General features: G+C 32.9%; 2 protein-coding genes and 1 non-coding gene across 4 annotated transcripts; all 3 read left to right on the top strand.

Moving 5' to 3' along the window:
- The first annotated feature begins 1251 nt into the window (after nt 1-1251).
- On the top strand, nt 1252-1344 carry TRNAY-GUA. Its single transcript has 2 exons — nt 1252-1288; nt 1309-1344. It is a non-coding gene; the product is annotated as a tRNA-Tyr (tRNA).
- Nucleotides 1297-9169, top strand: LOC120114251 (actin-related protein 2/3 complex subunit 4-like). Of its 2 annotated transcripts, XM_039135221.1 has the most exons (9): nt 1299-1580; nt 1923-1988; nt 2599-2651; nt 3824-3851; nt 4603-4677; nt 5214-5318; nt 5902-5991; nt 6563-6598; nt 8787-9169. In XM_039135221.1, the coding sequence occupies exons 1-9, from the start codon at nt 1578-1580 to the stop codon at nt 9003-9005; spliced, it is 675 nt and encodes a 224-aa protein (XP_038991152.1). In that variant the 5' UTR covers nt 1299-1577; the 3' UTR covers nt 9006-9169. The 2 variants fall into 2 exon arrangements, with proteins under 2 accessions (XP_038991158.1, XP_038991152.1); XM_039135227.1 differs by lacking the exon at nt 8787-9169 and having other exon boundaries at nt 1297-1580; nt 6563-6813.
- Nucleotides 9170-10903: 1734 nt separating this feature from the next.
- LOC120218742 (pathogenesis-related thaumatin-like protein 3.5) lies at nt 10904-13588 on the top strand. Its single transcript, XM_039215644.1, has 3 exons — nt 10904-11390; nt 12624-12906; nt 13447-13588. The coding sequence occupies exons 1-3, from the start codon at nt 10904-10906 to the stop codon at nt 13586-13588; spliced, it is 912 nt and encodes a 303-aa protein (XP_039071575.1).
- The last annotated feature ends 605 nt before the right edge of the window (nt 13589-14193 follow it).

The raw sequence follows: 14193 nt of genomic DNA, 5'->3' as shown, positions 1-14193 counted from the left end.
TTAAGTAGATCAGTTTAGCTCGTTAAGAATTCGAATCGAGTTCGAGCTCGAGTCAAGTTCATTTGATTCGAGTGTTGATCGAGTGTTGACCGAGTCGATCTCGAGTAGCTCACGATCTGTCTCGTCTCATTTACAGCCCTGCTCACACCCCTCAACCCCCAATCTACATTCTTTTTTCCTTCAAAATTATTGGTTAGTTTTAATTAGCTATATATGATTTGTACAGTTATCATTCTTTTGTTATTTTGTTGGTTCATTTGGACTTTCGAGTAAATATTATCTTATAAAAGAATATGATTTTTTTACATGAAATGAAAGTTGAATAACTCAAGAAATTAAAAAGTTTTTTTATAATAAATTTTAAATTATTGTACGTAACTTTTAATTAGATATGCCATTTATTTGTTATCTTGTTGATATTTCTTATTTTAGACTATCAGATTGGACTTAAATACGCGGCCTTTAGGGTTTAGTTGTTTTTTGTTTAATTTTTAGTGTTGAATCTAATGTCTTCTCAACTAATCAATATGACACCTATTTGTTATCTTATCGATATTTCCTATTTTGGGCTTTTAGATTAGATTTAGATACGCAGTTTGCGTTCGTAGATAGTTTTCTCGAGACGCTCGATTCTTATTTGCGGTTGTTTATGGTATTTCAATAGTTTAATATCATATTGTGGTTTATTTATTGACACGATCAGATTTCTTCATATCTATTTTTTGAGTTTTTTTAGGTTTTTAACTTTTTTCTTGTGTTAACTTAACTCTTAAGTGACTAGTTTCTTGTATCAATATTTATAGAAAAACATCATAAATATGGGTTTAATTTATGTTTATGAAATGACCATCTAACTCAGTTGGTAGAGCACAAGGTTCTTAACCTTGAGGTCGTGGGATCGAGTCCTATGGAGGGCATTTCATATAACTTGGAGGTCTCCTACGGAAGCTGCTCTTAATCTGGTATTGGGGGCAGCCTATTATCTCACCTCCCCCTTACCCCATTACATATGGGAACAAGGGACAACCATTATAAACCTTTATTGTAATTCTGAATATTTACTATTTCTAATAAAATTATTAATTTTTTAGAAAATGTGTTTTGAAAATTTTAATTTATAATTTAAATTAATATTTTGTTATTAAACTATAATATGTAAATATTTATTTCATTATAATTTAAAAAAAAATGTGAGTAAAACTAGGGCTTAATATTATAGACTAAATATATAAATTAGACAAATTAATCAAACCGACCTTAGCTCAGTTGGTAGGGCGGAGGACTGTAGTTGGTTAAGGCCTTCAGCCAATCCTTAGGTCGCTGGTTCGAATCCGGCAGGTCGGATCTCTTTTCGATCATATTTTCATCATTTCTTGCTTTTGCTTTTTCAATTTTGCTTTTGATATATTTGTTATCTCAAATCAAAAGAGGAAGAAGATTTCATTAGGTAAATAATTTTTCTTCCATTCATAAGCAAATCAAACAATTAGCGAAGCGATAACGCCAAGTCCAACTGCTTAAATCGTTTCTTTCTATCACTCAGCTGCTTCAATCCACGAATAATCAAAAGAAGAAAAATGGTAAGAACTCCGAATTTTTCCTTTTCTCGACTTGAATCTGTTTGGTTGCCTAGAAAGTAACTAGAAAAAGTAAACAAATATTGATATTTACGTTATAGATCAGTTCCAGATCAATTGTCTTTTCTTATTGGAGAAAAAAAACATCAGTTTCTCTTCCCCCCCCCTCTGTTATCCTTTCATTTTTTTGGAAATTATTTTTGGATCCAATTGCTTGATTTCTCGCTTGTTTCGGCTTTTCTCGAAACACGATTAATGATTTTTTAATAGATTCTTTATTTCATCGCAAAACCTTAATGCATTATTTAGTAATTCCTCTTATTGATTTTAACTAAAAAAAATTAGGCAAATCCATTGAAGCTGTATTTGACTTGCGTAAGGAATACTCTTGAAGCTACTATGTGTCTCCAGGTATGCAAATGAAGTTTATAAGTTTTTTGTGAAGTACTTGCTAGAGAGTATCGATAGAGAAAGTGTAATGCCTGAAATTTATGGTCTGAAGTTCTATGAATGTATTTTGTATCTTAGTATTTGCGGTTGCTAGAATGGCTTGGAAAAGGAGGTTTAACCACCAGCCTTTTGTTTGACATAATGATAATAGATTAAGAGCTGAGGATTTAAAGTAGTTAGATGGGAATGGTTAGAAATGTATGATGTTTGGTTCATGGGAATGGTCTTTGAAGTCCTTCTGGATATTGAATAGAGGTGGCTTTTCCTCCAATTTCCAGTTCATGTATGCACTTTCTACATTATCACAAAATTTAAAGCAATTCCACCATATATTATGGTGCTTTTGGATAATCCTTCTCTGCCTACATGTATAATATTTCTGTACTCTAGTTACGACTTACGAGGTGTATTTAATCTTTACAGACTGGTGTTCCTTTGAACAACCATATGCATAATGAAAGATGTATTTCAATTAAACGTGTTGATTGGCAAAGAATTTCTTTTGATTTTTTTGGTTAGATTATATGTGTGCTCATTCAATCTCGCTCTCTTATTTACATTTTGGTTGCAGAATTTTCCTTGTCAAGAAGTTGAGAGGCATAACAAGCCAGAAGTTGAACTAAAGTATGTATATTGATTTCACTTTCATTTTTAATTTCTTATTTAAGAATTTGAGTTTTTTTTTATTATTTGTATAAATTTACATGAATAGGAAGTTCTCAAAGCACTAACAAGGTGTTGAAAGATTAATAAGAAATGATAACAGACATTGCTACTTATCATATGCTGATCATAGACCAGTCTTAACTGATTTTCCGTGTAGTTATGCTCTTACATTTAATTGACAAGTTCTTGTTTAGATTTGTTATTCAAAAGATTCCCCCCTTTTTCCTAAATAGTACCAAAAAGTATGTATATTGATTTCACTTTCATTTTTAATTTCTTATTTAAGAATTTGAGTTTTTTTTATTATTTGTATAAATTTACATGAATAGGAAGTTCTCAAACCACTAACGAGGTGTTGAAAGATTAATAAGAAATGATAACAGACATTGCTACTTATCATATGCTGATCATAGACCAGTCTTAACTGATTTTCCGTGTAGTTATGCTCTTACATTTAATTGACAAGGTCTTGTTTAGATTTGTTATTCAAAAGATTCCCCCCCTTTTTCCTAAATAGTACCAATGCCATGGTGTAGGAGCTCCAGTTAATTTTGCTTCATTAAAGTTAAATAAGTTCTTTGGTCATTTTAGAATGATTTCTGTTTCTGAGATGCAGGCATTATTTCAAGTCTCTGAAGCCATTCATTTATGCAAGCTTTTTATCATGTTTTGGTCTTGCAGTTTTCTCATCCCATCTTTTTTATTTAGATTGCCATGTTCGTTCCCCTCCCCAAGACATTGGCATACACTGAAAATTCTAGTTTCTTCTTTTCTGCAACAAGGTTTTCAGTGCGGGGGTACATCTTACATGGGCCTTTATCTAGCAAGTTAATAGTTACTACTCTTCTTTGCTTCTTTATTTTACTAGATATTTTAAGCATTTGAAGCTTTTTTTCTGCTTGTTCATGCATTTTTAGTAATACTTCATATGATACTATCTTCATTTTATTGGCAGTGTAATGAATAATTCCTCTAAAGAAATTCAGTGATAAACTTTATTTGATTGTGATATTTTTTAATATTGACCAAAGATCAAAGTGGAAGTCTTACCTCTCTAATCTAACTGTGCAAACTTTCATGTTCTGCATCCAGTACAAACTATTTATGTTTTTTCTTTTCATATTTTGCAGGACTAGCCCGGAACTTCTACTCAATCCTGTAAGAACCATCTTCTAGACTTAAGATACATAGGCAGACTATTCCTTGTTTGCTTTTTAGCTTAACTTTTACACACACACACACACAGACACTGAAGAACGACCAAATTGAAAATTATACCTTACTGATTTTTCATTTTAATTCTTTGCTCATCTCTATTCCAGTTTATCCTGTTTTCTACCATTTACTTTAGCTTTATAAAAAATGAACAATTAAAGGAACCAAAAGGAAACAATATAAGTCGAGAAGAAAAAACAAACTGTATAAAGAAAGCAGCCAAAGAAACTATGGAATGGAACCTTACCTTGTGTTTTCTGCATTTTTACTCTTAAGTTTTCAGGCGAACAAGAATCCACCCAGTATGGATTTTTTTTTTATATTAATCACTTGATATCATTACATACCTTTAACATGATTTTGATCTTGAACTGGAGGATTGAAAAATGTAAATTGGACAAATTAAGGTTGAATTTTACCTTTCTTGAAATTATGAAGCCATAGGGATTTGTTACTAAATCAAGGGGTATGCTACAAGTCTGCCTCCACCTAGACATTTTCCCATCTCTCAACTATTCATGTCCTGCAATGCAATGATGAAGAATGACATCAAGTTACATGCATCCAATAGAGTTGATTTTATGTGATTTAATTGGTAGAGCTAGAAAATGATTAATTATTTGTTCAGTTATCCCCTGTCTAACTTTCCTTTAGGTTGCTGGTTGTGGATTTTAATATGCCCATTTGCAAACAGGTTTTGATATGTCGAAATGAGGCCGAAAAATGCTTAATAGAAACATCTATCAATTCACTACGGATAAGCCTCAAGGTGAAAATAAATAATCTTTCCCTGGATGTTTCTTTTGCCTGGTAGAGGTAATTGCTGCGAAGAGGGTCTGTTTTTCCTGCTTTTAGATTAAATAAACAGCATCACATGCATGATGCTGACAACTATTTTATCTTTAAAATGATGTAGAATTTTTCAATATAAACAATTGGCCCCCTTTTTCTTTTTCCCCCAAACTATTTTTCAGTCCATTTGTTGCAGGTTTCAGTTGAATTTGGTTCAACTTTTGAAATCTACTTTTTGATTTATCAAAGAGAAGTTTTCTTCCAGCCTGAGATGAATTATTTGGGAGGAAATATCTCGTATTTTCTTCTCCTAATCATCTAATGTTAAAAAAGAATCTGTTGTTTCATAAACTGAACTACTCTTCATAGGATGATGTCTTCTCTTGTATTTAACTTTGTTGGATTCAAGATGAATATTTATTGTCACGGAAGTTCATTCTTTACTAATATCAGGATAAATTTTGCATTTTTTCTCCCATTTTGTTCTTATAATTGTACTTTCTTCTTTTATAGGTAAAACAGGCTGATGAACTTGAAAATATACTAGCTAAAAAGTTTCTTAGATTTTTGTCAATGAGGGCAGAAGCATTTCAAGTTTTGAGAAGAAAACCAGTACAGGTACATACATTTTGATCTCATAGTCGGCACTTGATTTGTCTTCTAAATTATGTTGCTCGACAACTTGATGTGATTAAACAACTAACTTGTCTTGAGAAATGGTTATGTATACAGCATTTTTGCAAAAAGCAATCATGACAATCACTACATTTTGCCACTTGTGGGTAAAGACTTTTAATTCTTTCCTTTTAATACACACTAACCTCTTAAACCTGTTTAGAATAGGTGTCTCTTTACTTCCTGATTATAACTACACATGGCTCTTAAATTTTGATTTCATTCATGAACCGAGGCTGCCTTATTTATAACTTGATTTCCTTTTCTTTATTATTGTTTTGACGCTTATTCCAGAAACACTTTATGTTCAACTATAATCAACATTTACTAATTGTGCGAAATAGGGAGCAGAGTAACAATATCGTGATTAATTGTTTTGTTAAGTCGGTAAAGCATGTTCTTGGATTATGACACAGGCTTATTGTAAACGTAAACAAAAAATTTCTTCGTTTCTTCATAGTTTAAAGTGCTAGTGAATTTTCAAGCGATTTTCATTTCTTTTTCAATCGATTGCTTCATTACGCAGGGTTATGACATCAGTTTCCTTGTCACAAACTACCACTGTGAAGATATGCAGAAAAAAAAGCTCATCGATTTTATTGTGCAATTCATGGAGGTAAGATATATATACTCCAGAGTTTGCAACTGCATCATCTTCTGCAGTTGTGTGTATAGTATGAACACTTTCAAAAGATTTAAGAAGAAATGCTTTGAGGGATATTTAAGTATGTTTGCCTCTGCTCTTCACTTTGCGTTTTACTTTCTCCCTCATTCCCTTGTTCTAAAATCACTTCTGGTAAAATCGTATTCGTACTAAACCGTGAAGAACCCCCGTATATTTCTTAAGACACGAACTTAAACCTTTACTCTGGGCCACCATTGAACTCTGGCACTCATCTGTGATTTATGGACACTATTTTGCCATCCAAAAACTTTTAACTATAATTTCCAGCCTTCCTTGAACTGAACTTAAGAACCAAAATTATTTTTCAGCGGTTCCATTATTCTGTTGCAGTTCCATTCACTCGGACTGGATGGAAGAGTTGGATAGGAGTATGTGTCGGACATTGCTATGGTCAATCTCTTATATTTTGATGGCCATGTCTCTATACTTATTATGGTTTCTCTGGTAGGTAGTGTGTACCGTGTTCTTGTCGATAACTTTTGTATTGTTTTCGAAATTGCAGGATATCGATAAAGAGATAACTGAATTGAAAATGTCGGTAAGTACGCGAGGTAGGCTGGTGGCTACGGAGTTTTTAAAGCAGTTTCTTTAACTGATTCGATCTTGGTATTAGTATCATATCTGAATCAATCTAGGGTTTCATTGCCCACAATTGTGATCCATTGTAGATCAGTAGACACTGTTAGGTATACTTGATCAAACGAAGACAATTGCTCCCTTATGTTCATATATTTTGTGTACTCTGTTAATAGACTTGTGGGATAAGATTAAAGTTCATCTTATACCAACCGGAGTCAATATGCACCTATATTTATCGAAATAGGTTGAAATACACTAATACAATTAATTACAAGCAAAATTTACGACAAAAATAAAAAAAAATAAAGTTTATTATTTCGAATTTAGGATTTATGGTTTAGATTCTAGTGCGTACAAAATATGTCCGAAAGTAAATTCGAAAAATGGCTCGCTTTCATCCATTGAGTAATTATACTAGTTTTTAAGTATAAATTACGTATTTAGTATTTAAATTATCATTTTTGATTCGTTTTAGTATCTAAATTTTTAAAATCGTATCTAAACTTTATTTTTTGTTTTATTTTAGTATCCTGTTCAAAATTTAATATTAAATTTTGATTTTTTTTAAAGTTTAGGTATTAAAACATACTAAAACTAATAGTTTAGGTGCTATACACGGATACTAAAATGAAATAAAAATTAAATGTTAGGTATTGTTTGAAAAAATTGAAACTTTAGGTACTAAAATGGATTAAAATTGATCGTTTATATACTAAATGCATAATTTACCCTTTTTAGTATGTGGTTGTATAGGATTGAGAGGGTAAAGTACATAAATAACCCTAACTATATGATATTATTTTGTTGAGTCCTCTAAGTATTGAAAGTTACAAAATGGTCCCTCGACTATAGGGTGTTGTTTTGTTGAGTCCCTCGACTATTAAAAGTTACAAAATGATCATTCGACTATTACTTATGTTTCAAACTTGTCATTTTTGTTAAAAAAAATCAACGGTCATTTGAGTTGGACATTAAGATGCTGACTGAGATATGATAGTTGTTGAGATCATGCGATCAAATTTTGTCATATCTCAATTAACATGTTAACTCTTAGCTTAGACAACTGTTAATTTCTTAACGCAAAAGGACGAGTTTGGAACATAATAAATAATCGAGTGATCATTTTATAACTTTTAATAGTCGAGGGATTCAATAAAGTAATATCCTATAATTGAGGGATTATTTTGTAATATTTCATAGTCGGGACATAATAAAACAGTATCCTATAGTCAAGGAACCATTTATGTACTTTACCTTCTTAATATTACACATATATACACACACAATTGTTTATTTAAAAATATTATGAAACAAATTTAATGTTAATATAATATTATAATAAACTAAACAAACATAATACGATAATATTAACAGTACAAACTTTTTGCATTAAAATTCAAAAAAACTAAAATTTCAGAAAATGTATATAGAATAAATAATCAAAACTAAATTTTAGAAGATGATATGCTTTATGAAGAATTTGTTCAGAGGTTTAACTTCAATAAAATGAAGGTATGACCCTCCCTCTCAGCCTTCATGAAAAGAAACAAATTAGAATTGCAATACAAATTGTCACTTGCCATTTTTCGTGTTGCAACATTTTCTATTTTACAGCTTTTTTCATGGTCACATCTCTCTCTCTCTCTCTCTCTCTCCCTCCCTCTCTCTCAACGGAACTAATCGATGAAATTCATGTGAAACCTTTTCTCTCGCAACGATTCTCTTCTATCCGAGTAGCTATCTTAACTACCAATGGAACAAATGTTCACCACCTTCCCTACTTTTATTCAAATGGTATCTTCTCAACAATTTTGGCTTTTGGATTAAGCCCATCCATCTTCGTGTGAGAGATTGCCTTCCTTCCTTGGATATTCCCTAGACCAAGAGCTGTTTATTCAAAGGCTAGGTTAACCTTTTCCCTTCCCTCGGCCAAAGGTGGTATATGGATCCGCCCGAAGAACCATGTTTTCAGTAACTTGTAGGGATACACATATAACACAGGCGGGTAGGGCAAAGGATGATGTCTGCATTTCTCTATCTATGTTTACTTCACTTGACGTACGGAATTAGACTGTCTAGCTTTCTGTTAATTCTGTTTTGTAGTCTATATTAATATTTAATGCCAATCTGGTCTTGTTTATTTATAGATCGCTGGTCAAGTAAAGCGACATAAGTACAGTCGGAGGCTCCCCACTGAAGGTTGGAACTTCACAGTGGAGAAAATGGGCGCAAAAGGAAAACGCGGAGATGGTGGCGGGTGGAAGTTTGTAAGTTTACCAGACGGATCTAGTCGACCACTCAATGAGGTGGAGAAAATGTACGTAAGACGAGAGACACCACGTCGAAGACGCAGAATTCTCCCATGATGATCGTTTTGCCACCATATACAGATCGTGGTTGTCCTCGACGTGTTCTGCGTGTATGGTTTAGAGTCCGAGCTGGTGTCATTTTAATATCCGAAAGGTCAGCATCTTCTAGGAACAAACAGATACGGGCCATTAGCACTTTATGCTGATTTTGAAGTTCAATTTGAGGTTAACGTTTGAACCTTCGCTTCATTTCAAATAATTGTTAAAATTGGAACTTTGGACCATGTTGGAATTTGAAAGTTGATTAGCACTTGCGAGATTCTTGCATCAGGGCATGTGCCTTGGCCAATCTCCTAATGACGGAATAACAAAACAAACCGAACCGAACCGGTCTGTCAGACCAGTTGAACCGGAACAAATCGATTGAACCGGTCTTATTATATAGGAAGTCGAGTCAGCTCAAACCTCTAAATAAGGTGTTAAGCTGGAATCTAGTACTTTACTTGGAATACATCAAATTTCTAATCACTCTAATTTTAGAGGGGTAAATGAATAAAATGTTTGATGAATTGTTTATAAACCATTTGTTTATGTTTGTTATTAAGTAAAATAAATGTATGAATAATTTTTTTGTTCATTTAATAGAAGAACGAACTAACGAACATGAATAGAAGCGTATTATATTCGTTTATGTTCACGGACTAGCTCGTCTATCGATTTGTTTATAAACTTATTTATTGATTCCCTTTTTTATGTTTTCTTTTACATTTGCATTTTAAATAGGGTAAACTATACATTTGGTGCCTAAATTATCAGTTCTAATCCATTTTAATACTTAAACTTTTTTTTTAAAATCATACCTCATGTTTAGTTTTCATTTCATTTTAGTACTCGTCGTTAAAAACTTAACGCGTTTATTACCTAAAATATCAGTTTTGATTCGTTTTAGTACCTAAACTTTCAAAAAAAAAATTTAAAGTTTAACGTTAAATTTTGAACGGGTACCAAAATGAAACAAAAACTAAAGTTTTTAATGATGGGTACTAAAATGAACCAAAAACTACTTTAGGTATTGTTTTGAAAAGATTGAAAGTTTAGACATTAAAACAGACCAAAATTGATAGTTTAAGTACTAAATATGTAATTTACCTTTTTTTGAATTAATCAACGGTATCCGATCTGTTGATCGACTAACCAGATCGGGTACTGCAGAGGCGAGGGCAACCATCCCAACCCAGTTTGCTCCATTCGCAAACTTCAGGATTTGAACCTTTGACCTTGCTTAAGAGACCTAGTGCCTCATCCCAATAAATCAACTGGTTGTTGGTTGTAATTTACACTTTTAAATATTGGTGAAAATAAGGATTGAAGTGAACACGAGGTGAACATTAGAGTTTAAATTGTGAAATCTATGGAGTTTTAGGACTAGTGATATAATTTCACTTTCTTAACATATAAATGAATATGTTTGGCTAAATGAATACGTTTGTCAACGTTAAACGAGGACGATATTAAAACATTTAAACTAATACAAACCAAATATGAACACTTTAAAAATATAATAGAATACGGATATAATTTTATAATTTCAATTCATTTACATCCCTACACTCGATCAAACAAATATCAATATTTTACCCTAAATACTAATTCATACATTAATTTAGTGCCATGGTATTACCTGCACAAATCCCAAAGCAAAGAATTGCTTATTGAAGAGGCCATGCATTGCCAAAACCTTTACACAAAAAGGAAATCCTAAACCCCAAAAGGCAATCTTGCGGCTCATTACAACCCTACAAAAGCAACGTAATCGTATCCCTTTAGGCTTTAGGCTTTAGGCTAAACCTATATATACAAACACACCTATATATATATATATATAATCATAATTTGAATATCAAATAACACTTTGATTTCTCTTGAACCTCAAATCCCAAAGTTTATTGCTTAATATGTCAACTTCTTGTTGCCCCATTTCTAATGTCATCTTCGTCGTTTTCCTCACATTTTGTTACACCTCGAATGCTTACACTTTCACGGTTGCAAACAATTGCCCCTACACGATATGGCCCGGGACGCTCGGCGGTTCGGGGACTCCACAGCTCGCATCTACGGGGTTCCAGTTGGATGCAGGCCAGAGTGTGAGGATACCGGTTCCTGCGGGGTGGTCGGGTCGGGTTTGGGGCCGGACAGGGTGCTCATTCGATGCCTTCGGTGTCGGATCTTGCCAGACCGGGGATTGCGGGGGGAAGCTCGAATGTGCAGGCATGGGTGCGACTCCACCGGCTTCGTTGTTCGAAATAACGTTTGGTGTTGGGAATCAACAAGATTTCTACGATGTTAGCATTGTCGATGGCTATAATCTGCCGGTTGTTGCTGCTCCTCGTGGAGTTTATGGTGCATGTAATGCCACAGGGTGTGCTTATGATCTTAATATGGGTAAGAACTAAGACTCTCTTTCATGATATTACTCCAAGAAAATTCATTCAATCACCTTTAAATTTAGGGTAAATTATGAGTTTAGTACATAAACTATTAATTTTGGTCCGTTTTAGTTCCTAAACTTTCAAAATTTTCAAAACCATACTTGAAGTTTAGTTTTTGTTTTATATTAGTACCCCTCTGTTAAAAGCTTTAGTTTTTGTTTCATTTTAGTACCCATGTTCAAAATTTAACATTAAATTTTGAAAAATATTGAATTTTACGTACTAAAATGGATAAAAACTGATAGTTTAGATGCTAAACATAAAATTTTAAAATGAAATGAAAACTAAATGTTATGTATGTTTTAAAAAAAATTAAAGTTTAGGTACTAAATGCGTACTTTACCCTTATATTTAACAACTATAATTCTATATTTGGAATTGAGTTAATCACACATCATATGTCCTCAAAGTATGAGTCTCATTTTAAATTGGTTCCTAAACATTAAATGTTTCAATTTTATCCCCAAACTATGACTATCATTCTAAATTAGTCCTCAGACTTTTGAACATTTCAATTTTATCCCCAAACTATGGCATTTGTTCTAAATTGGTCCCCAAAATTTTTGAACATTCCAATTTCATCACAAACTATACGTATATTCTAATCATATCCCTCGTTAATAAAATCATTAGGCCAACTTATATCATTATATGTTTGGAAAAAACAAAGTTTAGGTTAAATTATGGTTGAAACTAATTACATATTTGCATGGATTTGGGGATGAAATTGAAATATCCAAAAGTTTGGGGACCAATTAAGAAAGAGGGTTATAGTTTAGGGATGAAATTAGAATGTTCAAAAGTTTAATGACTAATTTAGAATAAGAGTCATAGTTTGAGGATGAAAATTAGAATATTCAAAAGTTTATAATTGAAAATAAATGTATAGTTTAGGGACATATGATGCAATTAACTCTTTCAAATTTGCACCCTAATATACGTGCATGTATGATAATGTTTAAAATAACTTGACTTGAACTATGAGCGTTGTTCGAATTCGTTCAATCATTCTTAAATTAAGATTAGAACATTAAAGTTTTTTTTTAAAGTTCTCATTAAGCTTCATATTGTTTTGTCAAAATCCGTCACTAATTATAGATGTTGCTCGGGTTATTCGGTCGTTCTTAAACCGACATCTAGTATGATTCGGAATTCGAACCCTAATGTGTATCTGTGTGTAAGACAGGTTGCCCTAAAGAACTGCAAGTTGTGGGAGGAGATGGAGAAGGGGGAGGGAGAGGGAGAGTGGTAGGGTGCAAAAGTGCATGTGAGGCATTTAGACAATATCAATATTGCTGCAGTGGGGAGTTTGCTAACCCAACAACATGCAGGCCTTCCTTCTATTCTTCAGTTTTCAAGAAAGCTTGCCCCAGGGCTTACAGCTATGCTTATGATGATGCTACCAGCACTTTCACCTGCAAGGCCCTAGATTATCTCATCATTTTCTGCCCCAATTCTCAATCCCAAAGGTATTTTTCTAATGTATGTATGTTTCTATGCATGCATGCATGTATATATGCTTGTATGTTTCATCATGTTGTCCCCAAAATTCTCAATTTCTAAGGTATATTCTTAGACTTAACACAAAATGTCTCCTAAACTTGACAAGTTTGTTCAAACTGGTCTCTAGACTTCTTACAACTTATCGAGTTCAAGGGTCAAATTGATTAAACTCGTCAAGGAACTAATTTGCTCGAAAGAAAAGTTCATGGGATAATTGATGCATGCATGCATACATGTATGAATGTTTCATCATTTTTCTCTAAAATTCTCAATTTCCAAGGTATATTCTTAGGCTTTAAACACAAAATTTCTCCTAAGCTTGACAAGTTTGTTCAAATTGGCCTCTAAACTTCTTACAACAACCGATCAAGTCCCGGGGGCCAATTTGACTAAACTTTTTAATCTAGTTCACTAAATTTAGGGGGCATTTGTGTTTTAAGCCATCTTTTTATATGTATGTATGTATTTCTTGAATCCTAATGGCTAAGAACACAATGGAATTGCAGGGCAAATAGAACAGAGGGTGAGTTTACACCAATCAATGTTGATGATGGTACCGAGGGGAAGGTGCAGATAGTTTCCTCATCAAATACATTATTACTCTTTCCTTTTCCACTCCTTATCCTCCTTGTTAATGGGTTCTTTTGAAATTAATCCCATCTGCTAGCCTTATTTGCCGCAATGAGGTGCTCTATATACATTATTTATTTATTATTTGGATTCGAGTATAGGCGTCGAATACATGTAAATTTATTTCGTAAATTCAAGAATACATAAAAGATCGTATTTGTACATACATGTTTGAGTACGAATGAAATAATACCTTATACACACATGTAAGGGTGAGGATTTTTCGTAAATTTATTAGAAAATTAAAAATGATGAAAAGGTATGTTCAAAATATTTTTAAGTCATTGAAAAGGCATGTACAACTTGCATATATAATTTTTGAAATCGATTTTTTTTAAAGAAAATAACACTTCTTTTACCACTGAAATTCCTTAATGGAATAAAAAAAATATAACACTTACATGAAGTATACATGAATATTATGTACCGTACCATGTTGGCTAAACTCTCAATATAACGTTCTCGGACAAATTATTTCACGAGATAATGCTATCCCAAGATTAATTGCTCAAATAGGGTGAAATCTACAGTGTTGACCGTATGTCGCCATGCCTTCCGGGCGAACTACTACGGGTGACCTTGTAGGTCGCCATGCACTCCCTCCTGCTCCTCGCGTGATTCCT

Source organism: Hibiscus syriacus, unplaced genomic scaffold (assembly GCF_006381635.1).
Source record: "Hibiscus syriacus cultivar Baekdansim isolate YM2019G1 unplaced genomic scaffold, ASM638163v2 tig00000778_pilon, whole genome shotgun sequence".
In the NCBI taxonomy this organism is placed as follows: Eukaryota; Viridiplantae; Streptophyta; class Magnoliopsida; order Malvales; family Malvaceae; genus Hibiscus; species Hibiscus syriacus.
Note: the sequence above shows the minus strand (reverse complement) of the source record. Positions and strands in the feature narration are given on the sequence as shown.